This window comes from Vespa mandarinia, chromosome 15 (genome assembly GCF_050613455.1).
Source record: "Vespa mandarinia isolate Hongniang chromosome 15, ASM5061345v1, whole genome shotgun sequence".
NCBI classification, from domain to species: domain Eukaryota; kingdom Metazoa; phylum Arthropoda; class Insecta; order Hymenoptera; family Vespidae; genus Vespa; species Vespa mandarinia.
The window spans coordinates 4766075-4791321 of record NC_140824.1 but is presented as its reverse complement, the minus strand read 5'-3'; the positions used below and the strand labels follow the sequence as shown (position 1 = coordinate 4791321).

Here is a 25247-nt window from a genome sequence, read left to right as displayed (position 1 = left end):
TTATAAAATAATAATGATAAAAACGAAGTAACATATTTATTATTATTATTATTATTATTATTATTATTATTATTATTATTATTATCATTATGTGCATAAATAAAAGTGTACTTCGTTTTATGTATTCGAATACGAAAATTGAAGAATATAAATATTCATAGCTTTGAGAATGATTACATTTATGCGATATATATATATCGCATAATCGGTTAATTGTTAGTTTATAAGTTAAAATAAACAAGTAGAATAGTTTTTGTACCTGTTTGTAACATTTCTATATAATGTATAATCTAATGTAAAGCTCGCGTAGTTTCATACAAGTGACTTAGTGCATATTATTAATAACATGTAAATATCACAATAAAACTTTGGATAATAAAACAGATGAGAAAAGCAAAAGCGCTCTTGATAAAAAACAATTCTTAATGAGGCATTAAGATGTTTTATTCACTTTGTTTTTGATTTGAAAATAAAATTAAAGAGAAATAAAAATCGATTTCTACGTCAAACTAATGTCAGAAGTTCGGTCGATAAGTAAGAAATTTGTAGTATTGCCAAATCTGCAGTTAGTGCGTCAAGCAGACACGCTTCTGATATAAAAAAAAAAGTAATGACAATTAAATATTATTCAAAAGATTATTTTAAAATGAAATAATTGTTCTTTTCATTGATTCGTACAATATATATATATTTTCTCTTTTTTATTGCACTATTACGTTTTCTACTTTTTTTATCAGTCGCAAAATAGTGATTCAATATTAGTGTCACGGCACATGCTTTTATCTTTTCAACAAATTCTTTTAAAAGGCAGTGCTAGATGTACGTTTAAAAGAATATTGTTTCCAAATATAATGCCAAAAAGAACGTTACAAAAGCCAGCTGAAAAAAAATTGAAACCAAATTTAAGCTCAATAGAAATGTCTAACGATCAAGAAGTCTCGAATAATATTAACCTTAATGAAAGCACGCTTTCCATGGAAAATATCCAAGAAAATAATGAAAAGCATAAAATGAAGCTCGAATATTTGAATTCTCCAATTAAATCAGAAAATGATAAAAAAGAGTACAGGTAATGGTAAATTAAAATATTGATCACAATCTTCCTTTGAGATAGGTGACATGAGTGACAGAATCTTTTTTTTAATCAAATTTGTTTAGAGTCATCAAATTGGAAAATGGACTTACAGCTTTGTTAATCGCAGATTTACATTCGACTAAATATCCTTCACATAATATTGATGGTATTCAAGGTAATGATACAGTTTTAACATTCAATTTTTGTAAAAATATTCAATTTGTGTAGAATATTGTATGGAAAATTGATCTATCTATATGATTTGTACAAATAATAGTTCATTTGTTATGTTAAGCTGATGCAATAAGTAGCGAGACTGAAGATGATGAGACTGATGATGACGATGAAGAGGATGAGGATGAGGATGAGGATGAAAATGAAAGTGAAGATGAAGATGACGAAAGTGGAGAAGACGAAGAGGGTAAAGGTGAATGCGAACGATTAGAGGGCGATGATGGTCATTCATTAGGAGCTAAACGTCTTAAAAGAGAAGAAAAAATGGTACATTTCAAGAAAGAAAAGAAGAAAAAAAAGATATAGATATTTATTGTAAAATTATTACATGAAGGGTAATACGATATAAAGATTTTTCTTTGTTTTGTAAAATGTGGCTACAGGCAGCATGCGGTTTGTGCGTCGGTGTTGGAAGTTTCAGCGATCCGCCAGAAATTCCAGGAATGGCTCATTTTTTAGAACACATGGTTTTTATGGGTTCTGAAAAATATCCTCAGGTTTGTACTTTGTATATTATATATTATATAAATGAATCATTTTAAAATATTATTATAATTAGAGTTTATTTCAAATGTAAATTATATTTTTTAGGAAAATGATTTTGATGCATTTATTACAAAAAGAAGTGGTTCTGATAATGCTTCTACGGAATGCGAGCAAACCACATTTTACTTCGAAGTACAAGAAAAATATTTATTAGCATCTCTTGATCGTTTTGCACAATTTTTTATTAAACCTTTAATGAAACAAGGTGCAATTGCCAGAGAACGGGAAGCCGTTGAAAGTGGTATGCAGAAATTTATAATCCTTGTGTAATGTATTTATTTGAAAACATATATGTATATATATATATATATATATCTAATAGAAAATATATAGAATTTCAGATGGCTTTGCCTTCTGATCTTTATAGAAAGGAACAGTTATTTTGTAGTTTCGCGAGACCAAATCATCCCGCAAGAAAATTTACCTGGGGAAATTTAATAACGTTACGAGATAACGTAACGGATGATAAACTTTACGAAGAATTACATAAATTTAGGGAACGTCATTACAGTGCCCATAGAATGAAATTGGCTATACAAGTGAGAATATTAAAAATAAATATGTTTAAGAATTATATTACACATGATGGTCACATGATAATATCATGAATTCATGTTCTCTTAGGCTAAATTACCATTAGATACATTAGAAGAATACGTATTGCAATGTTTTTCCGAAGTTCCAAATAATGGCTTACCTCCTAGTGACTTTAGCCAATTTAAAGGAGCAGATTCATTTGATACGCCTAGCTTCAGAAAAATATATAAAGTGAAGCCTATTAAAGATGTTTGTCAAGTATGTCTGTTTTACTTTAGATAGAAAAATAACTTCAACAATAATGATGATGATATAAATAATGATAGTATATCTTATATGATTTTCATATTTTTAGATAGAGTTAACATGGGCAATGCCGCCTTTACATGACTTATATAAAAGTAAACCTCATCATTATATTGCTTGGATTATTGGACATGAGGGAATAGGTTCCTTGATAAGTTATTTGCGCAAAAAGATGTGGTGCTTGGATATTTTTAGTGGAAATGGAGAAAGTGGCTTTGAACATTGCTCTATGTATGCATTATTTAGTTTATCATTGATACTTACAGAAGAAGGTCATAAGCATTTAGAGGACGTATTAAACAGTATCTTCTCATATATTAATTTAATGCGAAAGGAAGGCCCGCAAAAACGAATTTACGATGAAATTGCTCAGATTGAAGAGACTAACTTTAGGTATATAAAAATAATTTCATTAAATAGAATATATCAATGCGTTTATGTGTTATATTCTCTATTGTTTATAGATTTACGGATGAAGTAGCACCTGCAGATTATGTAGAAGAATTGAGTGAGAATATGCACTTTTTCCCTCCGGAAGATTACATTACTGGTAGCGAACTTTACTTTGACTATAATCCTGAGGCAATACAAATGTGCATGGATTATTTATCTCCTGATAATGTGAATATTATCATCTTTGATAAGAAATTTAATGATGAAGAATTTGATAAAGTGGAACCTTGGTTTAAAACAAAATATACCGACATGGATATACCCACAGAATGGACTGAAACTTGGAAGACAATAACTCCATTGCCAGAGTTCCACTTGCCATTACCAAACATTTTTCTTACAAACGACTTTAGCTTAATACCTGTTATTTCGGATGTTCCTAAATATCCTGTTAAAATACATAGCGATGATATATCTGAAATTTGGTACAGGCCTGATCCAAAGTTTGGTTTACCCGAATGTTACATGTACTTTTATATTATATCTCCTTTAACAACGTCAGCTAAAAAGTAAGAAACATTTTTACATGAAATATTTATTTATTTTTACTATATAAATTTTATCCCTTTGATATAATCGATCATTCGTTTATCATTAATCTTTTAGTGTTGCTCTGATGGATTTATTTATAGAAATATTAAAACAATTATTGGTTGAAGAATTATATCCAGCTACAGCAGCTGAACTTAAACATCAAATGTATACGGGTCAAAAGGGTATTGTTGTTAAAGTTAGTGGATTTAATGAAAAACTCCCAGTAAGTATATCTTATTTGATTCATCAATTTTTATCATAAATTGACTGTAATTGTTATTAAAATGTAATAATATACATATCACACACATGTGTTTACAGCTTTTATTAAATATTTGTGCAAAATATATAGCAAATAGTCCAAATCTTATAACGAAAGATCTATTTGATGTTATGAAACAAGAACAGCTAAAAGCTTATTATAATACATTTGTAAAGCCAGCAAAATTAGCTAAGTACATATCCTTTTTTTTTTATCTTCCATTATAAATTATGAAGTTATAATGTATAAGTATTTAATTTTTCATATAAAACTTTATAGGGACGTAAGATTGTCCATATTAATGCTCGATCATTGGCCTGCTGTCGATAGACATACAGCTATCTCTGGTACTACATTTAATGAATTTCAAACTTTTATCGAACAATTTACCAAGCATACATACATACAATGTCTTGTACAAGGCAATATGACAAAAGAAAATGTCATTAAAAATATACAAAATTGCATTGATATTTTAAAATGTGGTCCATTGTTATCGAACACTATGCCTCAATTGAGAGTTACAAAATTGCCCACGGGAATACAATATTGTAAAGTACAAAATTTTAACAAGATGGATGTTAATTCAGTAGTGACGAATTATTATCAATCGGGTATATCGTCTATCAAATTGACTGTTATCATAGAACTGCTTCTTGTAAGTATCTAGATTGTTATATTAAAAAGAGAAAATAAAAGTTACATTAACTATTTCTTTTGCATATTTAGATGATTATGGAGGAACCATTATTTAATCAGCTTAGAACACAAGAACAGCTTGGATATGATGTTTCGTGTCTTATGAGAAATACTTATGGCATTCTTGGTTACTCGATTACTGTGTATACCCAAGCAGATAAGCATTCGACAGAGCACGTGGATAATAGAATCGAAAAATTTTTAAAATCATTCAACAAGTTATTAAAGGAGACTTCAGAAAAAGATTTAGAAACCATAAAAGAAGCATTAACGAAAATAAAACAATGTGCTGATATTCATTTGAAAGAAGAAGTTGACAGAAATTGGTCTGAAATCACAAATTGTGATTACGTATTTGACAGATTGGAAAAAGAAATAATTGCTATAGATAGTATAAAAATTGAAGAATTAAGAAATTGGATAGCTTCTCATACTATTAATGGGGACAACCTTAAAAAATTAAGTGTTCATATAATAGGAAATAAAGAACAAACTTTGGACGAAAAGAAATGTACGTATACAGATATTTAGTCACAGTATGGATTAGCAAAATCATATATCTACAATTATATGTGTATATATATATTTTTTTACAGATATGTCTAAATTAGAAAGTGATAATAAGATTACATACAAGTTGAACTATTTAAATAATAAAGTTACTAAAGCCAATAAGTCATCAGAAGTATATATTACAGATATTGATAATTTCAAAAGTGATTTATCTATATATCCTTTAAAAGATACATTAGGATGATAATATATACCATAAAAAAATGATGTATTTGCCACATTCAGAAAAATATAATAAATATGTAGATTTATAAGTATTAAAACATGGTAACTCTTTGTATTTCTTATCACTTACCTTTCTATGTGACTTGCTGAAATATTACGCATAAAAATAATTAAAATAAATATACATATTCGGTATATAAAACAATGATATGCTATTAATAGAATTTTTATAGTTCTTTTAATTATATTCAAGACATGACAACACGTTTCAATAAATCATTAAACTTTCGAAAATGTCAGCCAACCATATCCAAGAACCTCTCGTGCTAAGAGCTTTCTTACAAAACTTGTTGAAGGTTCAATTTTTCATTGTATGAACCATACATTATGTTGAAAAGCTTTTTTTTAACCCAACGGAGGATCTATGTATCTTATCATTCTATTCTCTGCGTGTGTGTGTTGTGTAGTTACATTATACAAGAAAATTATATGGTTAATATTTTTAAAAGAAATGAACTTAAAATATCTGCCAGTGGAGACGAGAGCCACTCTGCCATAAAAAATGTTTACTTGTTTGAGAAATTGTTTTGATGCATCAAATATAATCTTGATTAGCAGAGCGGCATACTCCAAAGAGCGCAGATTTACAAAGCAAATATTAATGTAATTTGAATATTCTAAATTGTTACAACATCCATCAAAGTGCGTTTGCATTTTAATATTTCGAATAATCATTGTATACATTGTTTTTTTTGTAGTATTATAGAGTTGCCACTACATTTATATAATTATTATCTCCTACTTCCCAAATATGTATTCACTTTTAAAGTAGTAAATGTGATTTTAGCTTTATAATAATTTTTAATTGCCTTGTGTTCTCGTCAGCACTGATTCTTATTTCACTTTATCCTTTGAATTGGAATTACAGAAAAGCATCAGAATTTCAGCATACAAACGTGATTACTTAAATTTCTGTACTTAGTTTTCAGTTCTTCGGCTAGCAAAAGCATAGAATCAGCTCTGCTTGACACTAGACATGAATGGGGTACATGTTATAATATTAAGTTACAAGATAGAATAATTCAACAAGAATACATCAATATTATTGTGTTATATAAATGCAAAGATACTAAATGGGTCGGCTATGTAGCAATAATCGCTATATGTTTCTTAAATATATATTTAATAGTTAAAAATGAATAATTCATTCTGAAATGTAGCTTTCGCTGAATCGATGTTATTATTTATATTTGCCATCACTGAAGCATAATCCTACTTAGTATTATATCGGACACTGTTTAGCAATGACATAATATTTTAAATATAACGCAAGCAATTCATCAAATATCAACATTACATATTCAAATTTAAATATATGAAATTAGTGTCACTGCTTTCATAAAACAGAAACCACTCACCGACCCATAAAGATAAAATTAATTGATTACTAACAATATAGCAGCGCATGCTTATTTTTTCAGGAGGATCTTTTAACTTTTTATAGTTTTCTTTGATAAATCCAAAATAGCAAAAACCCCATAATTTATATTACGCGTTAGACATAATCGAAAAAACATTTTATCCACCACTTTGCGGCATGCGCTTATGTATATAAACATTGTTACATTTTTTAAATACAAAGAAAAAGCAAAACAAAAATAAACATACTAATGATTATCAAACATACATGTTACCTCGCATATGCGCATGTATCTTTTTTAGCTATGAGAAATAATAGCAGAATATACATTATGTAATATTTAATAAGAATATATAATGATGGGGCCCACATGCATTTTCAGCTACATCAATAAGTGTTTAATTTTTTTTATTTTATTTTATTATAGTATATCGTGTTCGCTATATTTTATTATATCTCAATATTGCATATGTAAGCAAAAACTATGACATAAGAAAACTTAAAATTTACAAATGGAACATACTAATTAAAGTTGTTCTCTGTCTATTATTATTTATTAAATTACAATTAGAAATTGCAACTCTACTCATACAATCCTACAGCAAATTAAGAGAATAAGAGAAACATCAATATTTCAATGCCCATCATGGTGTATATATTATAATACGCGAAAAATAGGATAATAATATTTCCTTTTTTTATTTTTTTTTTTTTGGTAATCATTTAATAAAGTAAGTAAAAATTAAATGATTTCATTTTTTTTCTTGTTTTTTTTTTTCAACGATATCTAAAGACCTACTGAGTATAAATAAAAATAAAAATAAAAATTAAAAAAAAAAAAAAGAAAAAAAAAAGAAAAAGAAAAAAAAAGAAAAAAGAAAAGAGATTGTTTTCTTCTGAATCAGGAGCATAATTATATTAGTGATACAAGTAAGCTAATCTGTGAAATCCTACTGGCTGTCGCGACAATAATCTGCGCTAGAAAAATATGATGTTAACGTAAGAATAAAACAGCCATAAAAAATACGAGTCTTACTTTAATTCGTCTGAATATCGATTGCAGACATTAATCGCGTAATTCGTACCATCGACCGTTTCTCAAAAGCATTTGTCACTCTAGCAGAGATACCAAGTTAGTCTTATACTTTGTGTATAATTAATTTTCTGTTATCACAACACACAATGTTCAAAGGTCATTATAGATGGTTACTTCATAAATATAGTAGATTATTCGTATGTTTTTTTTGTTTTTTTGTTTTCGTTTAAATGGTATGTTGTATCATAGACATTTTCTGTGGGCCCCCTTTTTCTACTTATACAACGAAAAGCAGGCACGCATTAAACACGCCCCTGTTTTTAACGTTGATTATGCTTTTATGCAAGTTTCTTTTTTCCGACATTTCTATTCTGTTGTATTCAATATGGATTTCCGCATTTGCTTCGTATTTATTAAATTATTTCATGTTATTATATTGCATACTCATATCAGTGCAGCAGCAACTGATTATGTTGTGTACATCATTGTGTCATTTACATTTTGTATCTGGTATCAAGAGATTGATTTCTTGGAAAGAAAATCATCTACCTTTACGAAAGCGTAAAGTGGCATTTACTCTCAAATTGGTTTGTCAGATCAGAAGGTCTGCTTCTAGTACGTGTCACTTGTAATGATTAATATTCTTCGTTTAAAAATTGTAATTCGCGCGCGCGATAAACAATGTGGTAATGCATATGTCTCAATACATTACATTGCAATTGTAAAATAATATTAGCTAATGGAAACTGTAAGATTTTATATGTCATAAAATATACCTATAAACGCATTTATTAGTTTAATAACCAAGCAAGTGTGTGCCATTCAAAATGCATCGGAAAAACTGTTAATTATTCGCAGATGCTCAGCGCACGTTGAAGCTGACATTGTATAATAATTCATTTCTGTTATTCATTCTCTCCTATCTCTATAAGCTGTCCAAAAGTCAGAGTTAAACAGTTAGAGATATAGGAGAATATGGGATTTTTTTCGGCAATGCTTACTTATGGATGTCATTTCTAAATATGCACATCCAAAGCACTTTTTCTAAACACATCTGTCTTTCCAGATCTTACTTATTTTATCCCACAGGCTCATCAACTCTCTTTTTCTCTTTCTCTCGCGCTCTCTCTCTCTCTCTCTCTCTCTCTCTCTCTCTCTCTCTCTCTCTCTCTCTCTCTCTCTCTCTCTCTCTCTCTCTCGCTCTCTCGCTCTCCCTGTCATTCTATTCAAATTATATAAAGTTTCTCATTGTCTTAATGCATTTTACGCAATAACAAATCTACAAAAATATAACATTTTATTTTATCGTCTCTTCTTATATTATCTCAATAAATGGTTTTTCTTATTCGCTTTAATTATCTCTCTGCACTTAGACACACATCTTTTTGCCTCACCTTATTTAATAATCGTGTTTTGTCGTGCTGTCTTGTTTCTCACCATTCTTTCATTATTGATAAAAGAACACATCTTAAACACTGCTCTTTGGTAGAATGTCCCTCTTTTTGACTATTCTACTCATAAATATATTTATAACATAATCATGTTCTCTAACTCAGTGCATGATAAGCACATGCAACTGGATTTTGTATGTACACCACATTGATCGCACAATTACTTCTAGTATAACTATTCATATGTACAATTAAATGATATATATCATTAAATATAGTAAATGTGTGGAGGACAATAGATGTGTAGGATTTTTGTACTTGGGTTATATGATACTATCTGATTGATTTTTCTACCTCAAGTACATTTTTTTTTTTTTTATTTTAACAGCAACAAGCGACACTCGTATAATTTTGCATTAATCATTGTTTAATGAGTTTTGTGTGTCCAAACACTTAATAAAAATTAATATAAAGGGGCGAAAGAAAACTTCAATGAAAATTAAAATTTTTTTTCTTTTTTTCTTTCTTTTTCTTTTTTTTTTAAAAAAAAGAAAAAAGAAACTATGTCGTTCAAAAAATGTCATTAATATAAAGCAATTCATTGCTCTTTTTCTTCTTTATAATGCAACATATCTTTTAAAGATATAAAGCGTGTTTTATAATATTATTAATCTCTTGAAAAAACTCGTTCGCTTATAATTAATAACCAGCTTAAAAGCTACGTACGTGTAATAGAAAAACTATTACATTTAACGTTCCAATTCAATAGAGTACGTTCATTCATATAAGTTCCAATGCAACAGCAAGTAAATATATAATTTTGATTGCATATAAACGTATATATAATGTGTGTATATTTATATATATATGCATCCTGTGCACATATATAGAGACTTATATTTTATATATATATATATATAAATATATACACGTATATATGCAATGACCTAACATCCCCCACTTATATACATCATTCTCCCACACTTTCCCCCAACACTATCATAAATACCGCATTCATAAATCTCTTTTCTACGTAAGTATATGTCCACATTCATACATCTCACATTCACAACTTACGTATAATACGCTATGGGAATCTAATCTAAATCATATATAAATATATATTTTACCTATATGAAAAGCATCAGTCTCCATGTGCAAACAATCATCTCAGTATCCTATACCTTTTATTTCTATTTACTTATAAAAGTCAATAAACCATCTCGTGATATATCCTTCATTAAATTTAAATTCATTTATCAAAGGCTAGGTTACTGAGATCATCAAAGCAAGCATTTCATATAATACCGGAAAATATATATTTTCATTGTAAAAAAAATAATCACACTTCTTAAGAATTAAATACTTAGCAGCTGACAACTTGTTCTCAGTAGTAAAATTAGCGCACGCATACACTAATCAGTCGAGTTCATCATCCCATGGTATTGCGAGCAAAGATGCTCGTTAGCACAAGCACGATTTTTTTCTTCTATTTTACATAGAGTGGTATGTTTGGCAGTGAGGACATCATATAGTATATGTCAAAAATTGGTTATTCTTTATGCCATCTTCTATATCTCTTTGAGACGCCTTAAAAAGACGTCTTGTCACTTACATTAGTTAAATAATTTGGCCCCATTAGAGCTTTAGATAGATACACCGAGCTATTGTGCACTGGATACTTGACATAATGAATATATGATTTTCATTCGATATGAGAATTCTTGATCACTTTTTAAATTACCGTATCGTTAACTTTCTTATACAACTGAGAGATTCTATACATTTAAAAGTAAACAAAGCAGAACGAAACAAGACAAAACAAAATAATAATAATAATAATAATAATAATAATAATAATAATAATAATTAAAAAAAAAAAAAAAAAAAAAATTTATTCTTATATTGCAATAATTATACTAATCTTTGTAATTCAAATTAAATTTACAGAGTACGACTATAAAATACTTTCTCAGAATACATATAGAAATATCATTATAAGTAAATATTAATTTTTCAAAAGTTCACAGTGCACAATTGCCGATTGAATATATGGATATTGCAGTCTTGAGTCGCATCCGGGAGTGTCTAAAGTCCATGAAAAAGTGGTTATTATAAATACCTAATTTTCAGCCACTACCTGTGTAGGAAGTGGTGCATCTCCCTGGCCCTTCTCGACGGTTTTACCATTTTCCACAGCATCATCAAATTGACCAGGTACTGGCAGTACTTCTTTTGTTGTATTAATACTTGTTACAGGATCTCTGAAATAACAAATAATTCAATTACATTCTGTATGTATATGAATCTGTGTTTGTGCATGTATATAGTGCTTTTGTAAAAAAAAAACAAAAAACAAAAAACAAAAAAAAAAAAAACAAAAAAAACATGGTCTATAAATAACGTACATATAATCATTTAGTCCATCCACATTAATACCTCGTCCTTTGCTATCCTTCTTATCACACTCCTTAGTCTTCTTTATAGTAGTTTTTTTCTTACTGGTTGCCTAAAAATAAAGCTTTACATTTATTTTAGAAACTAGAGTTAATTTAGGAATATAATACCTTCATCTGAGTCTTCTTCCCGCGTCCAGCTATTTGTGTACGATTATTCCCGCGTGTTGGAAAAGTTGGCCTTCCCATTGGATTGAATGCACGGGGTAAACCATACTTCAAACCACCTATTGAAGTAACCTACAACAAATTACTTGTATTATTAATATCTCAATTTTTTTTTCTTTTTTTTTTTCTTTTTTTTTATCTCTGATTTTTTACATTGAAGAGATTTGTAAAAGACTCTTTGGAGAAAGCCTTTACGTATAACACTTACCTTTAAATTGTTTGTTAATTTTTTGTCATTTATTTGTATCAATGATAAGGAAAATCTTGTATAATTAGTCATAACTAATCAGTAACAGTTAAAAATGATTGTGTAATAAGACATCAAATTGAGATACATGTGTGATATAATGTAGATGTCTTTATTTTAATATTGTATGTACTACATATGAAAAGCACACCTTTGTCAAAATAGTTTATAATAAAATTATGTAAAAACATAAAAACAGAGATCCATGATGTACTCTTTAATAATTTTCTCTGAATATTTAAATAAAAATTAAATTTGCAAAATAGAGAACAACGATCTATGCAATCCCTTCAATATTTTTTTGAGAAGAATTCAAAGATTCGTCTTCAGGAAAATCTTCTTCCACGTATAAAGAATGATATTGGATCATAGTTAGACTGCGATTATATGTATATCCTACCTGAGGTGGAAGCCGTCCCCGAGGATGTCCCTGCATAGGTTGTGGCAATCGACCAGGTTGACCATAATTGGGACCCCATTGACCAACAACAACACCAGCAATCTCCAATTGTCCTCCGCGTGAAGGTATAGGGCGACGCATTAGACCACGTTGTGGCATTGTACCATTGCCTCGACCACGAATTAATCCATCATTAATTGTACAGCCAGCTGGTAGTATATTCTGAGGTACTGATACACGAATGCCTGTAAATAATATTGCATTCTTTATCAATTACACGATAATATACATGTTTGATACTTATTTCAATGGGGAGAAAAAGGAAATTATATTATTGTATTAGAAAAAAAGACATAAAAATTAGAGCAATTTTGAGATTCAGGACTTTAAGTACCCGTACTTTTTGGATCAATTGTTTTATCGATACCTATTACTTTTTATGAGGATTTTCATCAAATTTAATGGATGTATACAGTAGATAAATAAAATATATATGAATAGCGAATGTAAAAAGGCAATAATATAATTTGATATATAATAAAATTTTTACCTGGTGCAATAGGCATTGGTGGTCGTGCAAACACGACATTGATCCCTTCAAGTACAGCCTTTCTCATTCTTTCAACTTTTACAACACGTTCTATATGACCACTGCATAATTCTAATAAATTTTTCGCGATAGTAGCTCGTGCTAATGTATGGTGAAATAATTTTCCATCAAAATATAACCAAGGACAACACATTAGCCAAGGTATTGGAGCACCGCAAGCATCATTTGCTAACAGAGCAGTTTCTACACCTGCCATAAATAAGCTTGCAAGTTGAACACCACGAGAAGTTACTAAAGGAAGCTGTAAAATAATTATTTTTTTATTTTCCAATTAAATTTACGATACTTTATTATAGCTGCATTTAATGTTATACTATGAACAATATTGTTGTATTACCTGTAAGTCCTGTAAATATTGAGCATTCATTAATTCTGGAGAAAAGGCCTGTGCAATAAAAGCATCTAATTCTTGACGTCGCAAAATTTTTATTTTATCAGAGAAAGACATAATGTATCTATAAAAAACAAGAAAATTTAAAAAAAGAAAAAATGTCGAACATACAATAAATCAGCTTTTAAAACGTCATATGTACTCACCGTAAAACACAAGCCATAACTAAAAAATGTTGAGGTACATAAGCCGTATTTAACATAAGAGGTGTATCTGACCTCATGCAAGTCAAAAATCCTCTTAATCGGCGACGTTTGTCATCTATTCCTGTGCTATAAATAAAACAATACAGATTTTTCAAATAACACTTATAAAATAATTATTGTGATATATATATATATATATATATATATATATATATAATTAACAAAAGAAACTAACCCAAACCACAAACGTTGAATTGTCGGAACACCCCAACCAATTTGTTCTGCTTTTACTAATTCTGGAGTTTGATATGGATTCGACTTCGACCATACCCATTCCTTTATTATTACGTCCGGAACTTCAATTTTTTCACTATCTACAAAAGTTCAGAAAATATAACAAATACATGTTAAATCATATATAAATGTTATATCACATATAATAATATTTATATGTACATATACGTACCACCTTTTTCTTTACTTTTAGTTGCTAAATACATCCGATGGTGTAAATTAAAAAGAATTGCATATACCATTTGTCTTACTGGTCTATAAATCAGATGAATAGAGGGAAATTCTCTGTGATTTTCATCCTCTAAAAGAACTGGCAATTTAATTTCACCAGCTATAAGAATTTGATATATGTGAGGAGACATTAGACCTTTCTGATGTCTTTCAGACGCTGTACGCATAACTTCTGGTACTGTACTAGGAATACTAGTAGTTGTCTTTTCTATTTGTTTTGTTGAATCTGTAGTAGCATGCGATGGAGATGTAGCCGAAGAACTGCTACTTGAACTTGATGAACTTATTAAAAGATTATGAGTACCATTTATAGCATGACCATTACCTGCATGGATTAAATAAATTCAATTGTTATATATAAATATAAAAATATATTTTGGTTGATATAACATTGAATTGATATTCACTTTGTTCCTCCTCAGATCTGGCATTTTCAGCATCTCCATGACCTTGGATACCAGGTGGATCTATCACTATCTGTGGTGCTGACTTTGCATTTGCCGTTGCTTGCTTGTACGCATTTAAGCTTTCACGTTCACTTTCTAACGTTTCAGAAGCAAATCTAGAAGTTTCCAAACTACTATCACCCTCTGAAGTTGATGGTCCATCAGATAAGTTTGACTGTGTTTGTAAATTTTGCTTGGAATCTATCTTGTGAGCTATAAAATGTGTTTATTGTAATACACATTCTATGTATATATAAAATTTGAAAATATTACTACTTTACCTTTAGTTGGTTTTACGGGCTTATAATGTAAAAATCCTTCTTTTGTACCATTTATATAGTACTGTACAGATTGCCTTAATTTGGAACACCTTGGATCAGATAGAGATCCAAATACTTTCTGCGATACTACATCTAACTCAACAGATGGAAGTTCTCTAACAAAATTAGCAATTATTTTTATCGTTTGTTCAATACTAGTCTTATTAGTGTTTGCATTTATATTTAGTTTTTTGTAGAAGTCAAGAAGATTATTTTCCGTTAAGATATAATTCCCAAGTAATGCTGCCAATAAGCATAGTCTATCTGCTGGGATATTTAAGGCTTTTAAAAGTTCAGGAATTATATATTCTTTTGTATCAAGGGAACCCTTAAAATAGATAAGAATAAACATATGATGAAATATATAACAAAAAATTAATATATATATATATATATATATATACACATACATTATACTAACCTTATATGTAAGTTTTAATTGTTCTGAAGAGAAGTATCTAGGTGGATCAAATGCAGCATACTCAGCATCATCGGCTATTAAACCATTAAAATTATTTTCCCGACAGTAAGCAATGACTTCTTGATGATGATCATCCATACTGCACAACTACAGTTATATAAACTGCATTAATTTTTACTTTTTATTACATATACTTGATATAAATAATCAACTTACAACTGCAACATTAAAATATCTAAGCGCCATACGTAAACTGGTTCTTAAACATACAGGTGGTGTCCACCAAATCTTTGGTGGTGGAGTTCCTTTGGTTGTAATATGTTTGATGACCTATAAACATGATACAATTGTTCGAACAAAGATATAATTAACAAAGGTAGGAAAAAATAATATATTATACCATAAAGGCAGAACTTACATTATTTACTTTGATCCTCACTTGCAACTGATTTTGAACCCAGTCTGCACGACGAGAAGCTTCAAAACAACCATTAAAAAAGACAGCTAATTCTAAACCTGACATTTCTGTTGCTTGTATAAGCACTGCTAGAAATTGTACCATACGATTCCATTGTCCGCCACAAGCCCAATCTGTTAGAAAATCACATTAGTTTCAAAATGATAAAATAAACTAAACCTTCGGATCGTATTATTAAATAAAAAAAAACATCAAATACTGACCTGAGAAATAACCGCCATAGAGTCTATCTAAACAACATTCTCCATCAAGGACTAGTCTTAGTTTTGCAGTTGAATGTGGCGATAAAACTTTACAAACACGATTGCGTTGTCGCTGAGTAACAGTACGTGCTATTTTTAATAAATCTACCGATACCGATCCACCTGGTATACAATTACTATCCAGAAAAGCTTGCAAGTCTTGAATACCCATCTTTCAAAGATATTATTTCTTTTCTTTATGATAATAAGTTTATGATGTATATTTATTATTTGTTGTATTTTTTTTTTGTATATAGTAATATTACTGTTTTTTTTTGTTTGTATCTACTTATATTATAATAATAGCTGTTCCAATTTGAATTGAATTTTTAAATTTTTTATTAGTTTTATGACTTCAAGAAGTGTAGTTTCAAATTCAACAGTTTGAATCTGTAAGAGAACGATAGACTTGGTTAATCAATTATTTAAATTTAATTTGATGTGACATCATCTTCAATCAAATACACGCACACACACACACGCACGCACTCACACAAAGTAAAATTTCACATTTATTCGTTTTAATATATAATATACTACAAGACTCAAATTCATTATGCATTAATTATGTCTGACAGGTTACAAACATATCAACACAAGAATTTTTTATTAACGTGCAGAAATTTGTTGAACATTATTTATACGTCGTAATGAAGATGAAAGAAGGATATAATAAATATGATCGGTCGCGTGATGTGTCCCAAAAAAAAATACAAAGATTTTCTAGTTTGCTTCTTTATTAGAGAACTCTCGAGAAAAAAAATTTGTCACAATTAACAACGAAATATGTCGACGCCATTTACTTTGTTTATACCAGCATAGGAAAGTTTATACACTTACGATAGTGTTTAAGAAATAAATTGATAATTTTTTGACGCGATAAACGTCAATTTAGATGAAATTTATAATTTTCAATGATTCCATTGTGAAAGGAGCGTGTTCAAGGAAAAAAAGAAGGATCCTATAAACCGGCATGGCGAAAGACCAAAGGATATATCCTTTATATTAATCTAGTAGTTAAGATAAATGAAAGGTATTCGCGCGGATTCGTGACCAATTCTTATTTACGAACGAGACCGCGCGAAATCACCTTATTAACAGGATTACTCTTCGATTTGCTTTAGATTAAAAGTACTTACGTTAAATTAGCGAGAATCATCATGGCCCCAAAGAAACACAAAACACACGGGCTTTCAGAGTAGGTGACGTAGGATTCGAAAACGGAAATGAGCACTTGACCGCGCTCCTATGTCTTACGCTTTACGTCCCGATTCCATGAGAATGCTCAAATAAGATTGGTGTTTCGAATCGAGTAAGTAAAAATGGCGGCCGGAAGTCGATTCCGTAACATCATTTGAAAATCTTTTATTTTCCTCTTCGTATTTGGTTTTTCATTATGAATTTATTTAGAATAAAAATTGTATTTTGTCGAACGAAATAATGTCTTATTTTCTTTTTTTTTTATTTTTACATTCTTATATATATTTATATATATAAATTAGATATTTATTTGAACCTGATTTTTACGTATAATAATAAAATGGAAATATATTTTTTTTTGAGTTTTATAATATAGATCATGAAGTTATACACTGTAGGAATGTGAGAAAATAAACAAAATATGTTTGTCTTTCGTTAATTTTTTTTCTTTTTTTTTTTTTGTCAATATATATCACGTATACAAAGAGAGACATACGCACATGTCACATACATACCGTACTAATAATATTCAGTCAATGCTCTTTTCTTTTAAGATACTACAAATAAAATGGAAGATCAAACTAAGTGAATAAGATACTTAATAAAGTTTTCAACTTTTTATCCAAATAGAAATTGCCTCTTATTTCTTGATGAGAATGAATTATATTTTTGTAGTATAATTTTTTTTTTCTTTTTTTTTTTCAAAGAGCATAATATATATGTGTAATCATCCTCCATTAAATACACATATCTATTCGAGATGATTGTAGTGCTATAAATTATAAAAAATCTCGGATTTTATCATTTTAACATAATCCTGTTCATATCTAAATGGTTTATAAGTTTGCAATAACATTTGCAACGGTAATAGAGTGCACAATATCGCTATACATTGTATAGCTGAAAAACTAGAATAAGTCTTTTGTATTATACACGGCTGCACTTATTTAGAGTTCGTCATGTCCCTCCTCCTCTTCTTTTTCCTCCTCCGCATCAACTTCTGTTACTTGTTCCGTCTCTGTGGAACTTACAGTATCTTCCTCTTGAATTTCTTCTTCTTCTGGTACTTCGTCCAAAGAAATACCTAATGTTTTCCTCATAAGCTGTTCCACGCTATCAGCAAAACTAGCAGTTTCTTTCAGCATATATCCTGATCGAAGAGTTGCTGTTCTAAACATCATTATAGCTATGTCTTTTGCAGTTTGATCAGACGGATCAACTTGAATCCTATGTAGTAATTCTCTAATAAGTGGATGCCTTGGATTGATTTCTAAAGTTTTCTTTTGATTTAAGTAATAAGTTTTCTGTGGATCATCAGACTTTTGATGAGCATTGGAGATCGCTAATCTTTCCATATTTCCTGTCCATCCAAACATACTCGCAACAAGAGCACACGGTGAATCTGTTAGACGTTCAGAGACCTGTGCTTTACTGATATAATCTTTCAAAATATCATTCAACCATTTGAGCAAAGGTTCGAACGTTGCTTGTAATTGTTCTTGTATTTCTTTAGCTTTTTCACCTTCATCCAATTGGAAACCCTCCTTGGCGACATTTTGGAATTTCTTTCCATCGAAATCAGGAAAAGCAGAAATAGTGTATTCATCAACAGGTTCTGTTAAATACAAAACTTCGTATCCTTTTTTGTTCAATCTTTCAACGAACGGAGATTTTTCTACCTCTGCTTCAGAAGTTCCAGCAATATAATAAATATGCTGTTGCTTAGGTTTCATACGCGATACATAATCCGCCAATGAAGTAGTTCCCTTTTGAGTCGAAGAACGGAATTGCAAAAGTTTCGATAATCTGGCACGATTTTGAGGATCCTCAATAACACCTAATTTAATATTTGTACTATATTCTTTCCAGAATTTCTCATAATCTTCCTTCGAAATTTTCTTTATCATATCTAGAACTTTTCTAATAAGCTTTTTCTTAATGACCTTAATTAATTTGTGCTGTTGCAAATTTTCACGCGACACATTAAGTGGCAAATCATCACTGTCTACGATACCACGTATGAAGGACAAATAATTAGGCATCATATCGGTGAATTTATCGGTAATAAATACACGCCTAACATATAACTTAATATTATCTGCTTTTGTACCGTATCTATTAAAACTGTCACTGGGCTGGACTTTAGGAATGAATAAAAGAGATTTGAATGTGACTTCACCTTCCGCAACAAAGTGGATCTTTGCCAAAGGATCTTGTGTATCTTTTGTTAATGTTTTATAAAATTCATTGTATTCCTTATCATCGACTTCTGATGGTTTTAAAGTCCAAATTGGTTTAGATTCGTTTAAAAGTTCCCAATCCCAAACAGTTTTATCTACCTTTTTGGTCTTTTTCTCATCTTCTGATGATTCTTCTACTTTAACATCCTCTTCTTCTTCTTCAGATTTATCCTCTGGATCTTTCTCAGTGTCTTCTTCTTTTTTTGGTTTAGATTCATCATCTTCTTCGTCCACTTGTATAACTTTGCTATTCCAAAGATAGATAGGAAAGTTAATAAATTGGGAATACTTTTTAATTAAATTCCTAACAGTATCTTCTTCCAAGAAATCCAACGCTTCATCCTTCATGTGCAAACTATAATATAAAAGAAATTTTTCCTGCATATTATATGTTACAAACAATTTATAAGAATAAAAAAATTTTGTTCAGTTTTTACCTTATTGTTGTTCCTCTCTTAAGTGTATCTCCTCTAGGATCTTCAACGATATTATAGCTACTGCTGTCAGATTCCCAAATGTATTGTTTATCATCGTTATGTTTAGTAGTGACAACTACCGTATTGGCAACCAAAAAGGCAGAGTAAAATCCAACACCAAATTGACCAATCATATCGTTCATGTCTTGTGCATTTTTTACATCTTGCATTTTACCCAAAAATTCAGCAGTACCAGATTTAGCAATTGTTCCAAGATTATTGATCAAATCAGATTTGGTCATGGCTATACCAGAATCTGTTATGCTCAATATTTTATTTTCCTTATCGGCCTTTATTCTGATAGCTAGTTCAGGATTGGCGTTCAAAACATTTTTATCAGTAAGGGACAACAATCTGATCTTATCTAAAGCATCGGATGCATTAGATATTAATTCTCTAAGAAAGATCTCCTTATTACGATAGAGTGAATTTATAATAAGTTTCATCATGCGATTAACTTCTGTTTGAAACGTAAATTTCTCTGCCTTAGCCCTAAGTTCCTTTATCTGAGCTACATTTAATCCATCCAATTTTATACGTTCCTCGTCTCTTTGAATAACCTCATCATCTGCAAACGATATGTGATTTAAAAATTAAAAGGATGTACATGTTTGTTTCAATTTAAATTGAATTAATTTATTTGTAAATGATGGTGAGGATAGAATAACAAAAGAATACACAAAGCGTATTATATAAAACTGTATAAAATATAAATGAGTGTCTTACCGGTACGTGATCCTTCCCGACTAGATCCAAGATCTTTTTCTACAGTTCCAATTTTATCTTCTGTTTCATCTTCAGCCCTAACGAGCCCTTAGAAAATAAAAATAAAACTTACAGATCTTGTTGTTTAAAGGCCATTAAATATATTTTTAATAAATATAAAAATTACCTGCTAAAAGTATCAGGGCCGTTAAAAATATGAATAATTTTTGCATAACTATTGCGCGAGTTCTACAAAGAATATTAGTTAAAGCGATGACGCTTTACCAAATATATCACAAACGCTTCGCACCACTATTTTTCACCGACTGTCACAGAATCCAACTCGACATCATCATATAGAGAAGAGAAGTAAATAATCAAAAACCAATCGCGTGAGACCACGCAATAGAAATAGACCAATCACAGAGAAACTCTTGGCAATTCTTCCAAATGTCGTATTTTAATTCGTCGCTCGGGAATATATAGTCGTTACTTATGTATTTCGAGAATGTTCAGTTTAAGGAAGTAATTGAATTGTTAAAAAAAATTGAAAATATATACTATTTCCGAAATTGTTTTCAATAGTTCTTTGAAAGTGATTTAAATATTAAGGAATAAGAGAGAGCTTTGCTACACTTAATTGAAAGGAGAAAAATATTCTCTTTATTATCAGCATGTGTGTGTAAGAAGTTAGCAGCTGTCGGTAAAGTAACTTTCAACTGGACTGTTGATAACTTTTCAATATAATTTATCGTGTGTCGATAATATAATTTTCTAATTAAAATATTGATATCATTATCTCTTCTAGCTATGTAGTAATCGGATCTTATGCAGATCATGGATTAGTTATAATTGATTTAAGATAAAAACATAAAAATATAATACCAACGTATCGATTACTTTTTTTTAAATATTTTATGTCATGAATTAATATCTACATTAAGTCAAATACATCTATAAGCTATGTAAGGTATGTATATCTATCAGCAAGTATCAAAAATTAAATATATAAACTAATCCACTAATAACAAAAATGATCATGTTATTTATTCAAAAAATACTTTACAATCCAAATAATTGTTATTAGAATAATGAAACTACTTTAGAAAGAGATTCGAAGTTCTAAAAAGAAGAAAAACGTGAAGCAAATAAATAAATGATTCCATATATAAATTCGACAAATTTGTTTCTTTTTTTTTCTTCTTTCTTTTTTGTTCATACGAATATGCGTGTTGTGACACATTCGTCGTTATGGATACGTCTTCTATCGGCAAAAGACCTGCAAGCGTACACATAGTTATAGACCACACATGTCAAACAAAGCTCCTTTTCGAGTAGAAGCAACATGCGAGAATGTAGCCGTTCTGCGTGCGCGCCTACTCGAGCAATATGTGTGTTTGAACTATAGGATGCGACGATACGCGTCGATGAATTCGAACATTGTCACTTGCCTTCCGCTCTTCTTCCGAGAAGTTACCCATTTTATATTTTCCCTTTAGTCATTTATAACCCTCAGCCATTACGATCATAGCGATCGATAAACAGAAGACGAAGACGACTTCCGTTCGCCAGAGGAAACATTATTTTCTGAAAATTTTGGTGAGTCGAACTTCACCGATCGTTAATTGGTGGAATCGAAAAAAAAAAAAGAAGAAAAATCCAATGTTAGACTATATATATCAGACAGATTAGACATATATTGTCTTACATAGGAAACTTATCCTTGGATAAAACAAGACGACTGACATTGAACGTTTCTTAAATATTTAAGGAATCATTTCCTACTATCTGCTGTTTACTAGTCTAACCCCGCCAGTCCTTCGAGTCGAACGTTTCCATTTGTTGATGTGACTACTATAAATTATCTGAAACCTCCTTAAAAAAGAAAAAAAGAAAAAAAGAAAAAAAAATAGAGGTTTAAAAAAAGAAAGAAAATACATTGTGAGTTGTCTTATATAGTATTTGTCGTTAGATATTGTTTTCTATCGATTTAATTTAAATCTATTCGAAAAAGAAACTTTTCAGTTTTCCTTATCACCCCGAATTACTTCTATTCTCAATTACTATCGATATCTCTCAACGTATCTAAATTAACAATTTTATAAAAATTTCATTGTCTTCTTTTCCTTTATTTATTTATTTATTATTATTATTTTTTTTTCTTATTCATTTTTACTATTCGATTCTATTTTTAGAGCACATTTTCTTCAACAAATAAATAAACGAAAGGATACTTATTGATCGTACGTTATCGCGCATATTACACAAAGATAACCATACGTCGATATAATATATACGTTATACATTATGTTTGAATATATAAAAACAAAAAAAAAGAGAGGGAGAGAGAAAAAAAGAAAAAAGAAAACATCACGAAAATCCTTTAAAGGCTCGATTTACAAACTGAATTTATTTTCTCTTGTTGTATTCTCCCTCCTCCATGTTCTTTATCTGAGTCACAATGATTCACACGATCGTTCCCTCTCTTCCAGACATGTTCAACAGACCTCAGAGTGCGACTACGAGGCAAGAGACTGAAATGATTAATAAGGCCCAGAGGGCCATACATACAACCACGGATTCTATCGAGAAGTTACGTTTGCTCTGTCTAACTAGAGGTGCCAATGGTATCCTCGGCCTTGGCAGGTAAGTTACATTTAATAACTTTTGATTTTGTTTTCTCTTCAATTATATCATCAATGAAAAAAAATTGCAGATTTAACAAAAATCGTATTATTTAAAATAACCGACAGATATTTTCATGCAACGAGAAGGATTAAAAGCCACGAGATTTCATATTTAGTATTTCAGATGACTAAACGGTGTTTTTATCTTTTTTTTTTGTTCTTGCTGTAATCGAAATGATTCATCCATCGTTGTTCTCTAACGCAATCTAGACTCATTATAATAAATGAAATTCTTTCTTCAATGTAGTACCTATAATAGTATTGAAAATTTTCTTTCATCCGAGCTTTTATTACTAGGGTTACTATAAGCTTTTATTTAATATTCCTAGGAGTGCTTATTACTGCAAAATGTGTAGCATAAATTTTCGTTTTACGGTTTTCCTTAAATCGTCAATTGATCCGTCAAAAAAAAAAATTTGCAGTTATCGCGATAAAAAAAAAAAAGTAAAAACAAAGAAGAATTAATATTGAATGTTTTTTTCTACCGTCTTCAGAATATTCCGTCGTATGGACGATGACGGCAATAAGCAATTAAACTTGGAGGAATTTACGAAAGGTTTGAAAGAGAGTGGTTTGGAAATATCGGATGATGAAATAAATGAGATATTTCAAAAATTCGATACCGACGGAAATGGAAATCTCAGCGTCGATGAATTCATCGTCGCGGTGAGAGTAAGAATCCTTTTGAGTATTACAAAAATTGAACATATTAATTGCTGAACCGATTTTATATAAATCTATTATTTTCGTAGCCTACAATGTCTTCAAATCGAAAAAAAGTTGTTGAACAGGCATTTCAAAAATTAGATAAAACTGGTGACGGAGAAATAACAATAGACGATTTAAAAGGAGTATACAATGTGAAATGTCATCCACGTTATATAAGTGGCGAGGAAAGCGAGGAAAGTATATTGAAAAAATTTCTTGGAAATTTAGAACAAAACGCAACGAGAGACGGAATAGTAAGTTCTTCGTATAAGTAATTACAATATCCCTGCCTCTTTCGCTTAATCAATTAGTTAATTACTTAATTAATTAATTAATTTTTTCTTTTAATTCTCAGGTCACTGCGGAAGAATTTATGAATTACTATAGTGCGATAAGTGCGAGTATCGATCACGATGCGTATTTCGATTTAATGATGCGCAATGCTTATAAGCTTTAAAAGATTAACTCCATTTGATTATTTATCTAATAATAAACTAAAGCACGTTACACGCGAGCTTTTGTTCAAATAATCTTATTTTGAAAAACGATACAAATCTTAGGATGAAATCGCACAGAGATTATTCGAACCGTGTTATTGCAATTTTCATAGAAATTATCGAGCATAGGTGTTATATACAAATGTTATAAAACTATAATTATATAACGTTGTATGTGATGATACATCTATATTTAATGTACATTTAAATGTACATAATTTTGATGTATATACATAATTTCGATATTTCGAATTCCACTACGTTGTCCTATTTCAATGTTCGACAAAGTTGGTTGCAGGGACCAATCTAATTATATACGTGTGCATATGATATGAAATCCTACAATCCATATTTCAAATATAAAATTTAGTTTTTCTTTTCTTTGTCTTTGTTTTTTACTTATGCGAATAAATATTAATTAAATGATATTGTATGTATTTATGGGCAAATAAAATAAATATTCTAACAATGATGTATACAAATATAATTATTAAAGGAAAATTAAAAAAGAAAAAAAAGGATTTGCATCGGCCGGGAATCGAACCCGGGCCGCCCGCGTGGCAGGCGAGCATTCTACCACTGAACCACCGATGCTCGAAAGAAAACATTTATTTTGAGTATACTGTAATAAAATATTGACCTAGATTTCAAAT

At 29.8% G+C, this 25247-nt stretch overlaps 4 protein-coding genes and 1 non-coding gene across 7 annotated transcripts; 2 read left to right on the top strand and 3 right to left on the bottom strand.

The window, feature by feature from the left end:
* The first annotated feature begins 548 nt into the window (after positions 1-548).
* On the top strand, positions 549-5440 carry LOC118449665 (nardilysin). The gene is made up of 14 exons (XM_035884494.2): positions 549-1069; positions 1159-1250; positions 1371-1576; positions 1693-1806; positions 1901-2096; positions 2189-2394; positions 2480-2650; positions 2748-3091; positions 3163-3660; positions 3758-3908; positions 4007-4140; positions 4227-4605; positions 4677-5157; positions 5243-5440. The coding sequence occupies exons 1-14, from the start codon at positions 774-776 to the stop codon at positions 5401-5403; spliced, it is 3429 nt and encodes a 1142-aa protein (XP_035740387.2). The 5' UTR covers positions 549-773; the 3' UTR covers positions 5404-5440.
* Positions 5441-5588: 148 nt separating this feature from the next.
* Positions 5589-17351, bottom strand: LOC118449666 (constitutive coactivator of PPAR-gamma-like protein 1 homolog). Of its 2 annotated transcripts, XM_035884495.2 has the most exons (17): positions 17221-17351; positions 16043-16471; positions 15780-15952; positions 15578-15691; positions 15362-15508; positions 14902-15268; positions 14582-14833; positions 14116-14499; positions 13885-14023; positions 13650-13775; positions 13450-13567; positions 13053-13353; positions 12503-12747; positions 11799-11927; positions 11640-11740; positions 11354-11495; positions 5589-10821 (listed from the first exon to the last, which is right to left on the bottom strand). In XM_035884495.2, exons 2-16 carry the CDS (start codon positions 16251-16253, stop codon positions 11354-11356), a joined length of 2949 nt encoding a protein of 982 aa, XP_035740388.1. In that variant the 5' UTR covers positions 16254-16471; positions 17221-17351; the 3' UTR covers positions 5589-10821. The 2 variants fall into 2 exon arrangements, 1 of the variants encoding a protein (XP_035740388.1); XR_004840459.2 differs by lacking the exon at positions 5589-10821 and having other exon boundaries at positions 11477-11495; positions 11640-11752.
* Positions 17352-17914: 563 nt separating this feature from the next.
* Gp93 (heat shock protein 90 Gp93) lies at positions 17915-21058 on the bottom strand. Its single transcript, XM_035884497.2, has 4 exons — positions 20890-21058; positions 20724-20810; positions 19959-20565; positions 17915-19876 (listed from the first exon to the last, which is right to left on the bottom strand). Exons 1-4 carry the CDS (start codon positions 20933-20935, stop codon positions 18229-18231), a joined length of 2388 nt encoding a protein of 795 aa, XP_035740390.2. The 5' UTR covers positions 20936-21058; the 3' UTR covers positions 17915-18228.
* Positions 21059-22144: 1086 nt separating this feature from the next.
* Positions 22145-25072, top strand: LOC118449672 (calcyphosin-like protein). Of its 2 annotated transcripts, none has more exons than XM_035884509.2 (5): positions 22145-22301; positions 23195-23348; positions 23884-24061; positions 24142-24351; positions 24453-25071. In XM_035884509.2, the coding sequence occupies exons 2-5, from the start codon at positions 23197-23199 to the stop codon at positions 24552-24554; spliced, it is 642 nt and encodes a 213-aa protein (XP_035740402.1). In that variant the 5' UTR covers positions 22145-22301; positions 23195-23196; the 3' UTR covers positions 24555-25071. The 2 variants fall into 2 exon arrangements, with proteins under 2 accessions (XP_035740402.1, XP_035740404.1); XM_035884511.2 differs by lacking the exon at positions 22145-22301 and adding an exon at positions 22517-22643 and having other exon boundaries at positions 24453-25072.
* A 45-nt stretch (positions 25073-25117) lies between these two features.
* Positions 25118-25188, bottom strand: TRNAG-GCC (transfer RNA glycine (anticodon GCC)). Its single transcript has one exon. It is a non-coding gene; the product is annotated as a tRNA-Gly (tRNA).
* Positions 25189-25247: the final 59 nt, after the last annotated feature.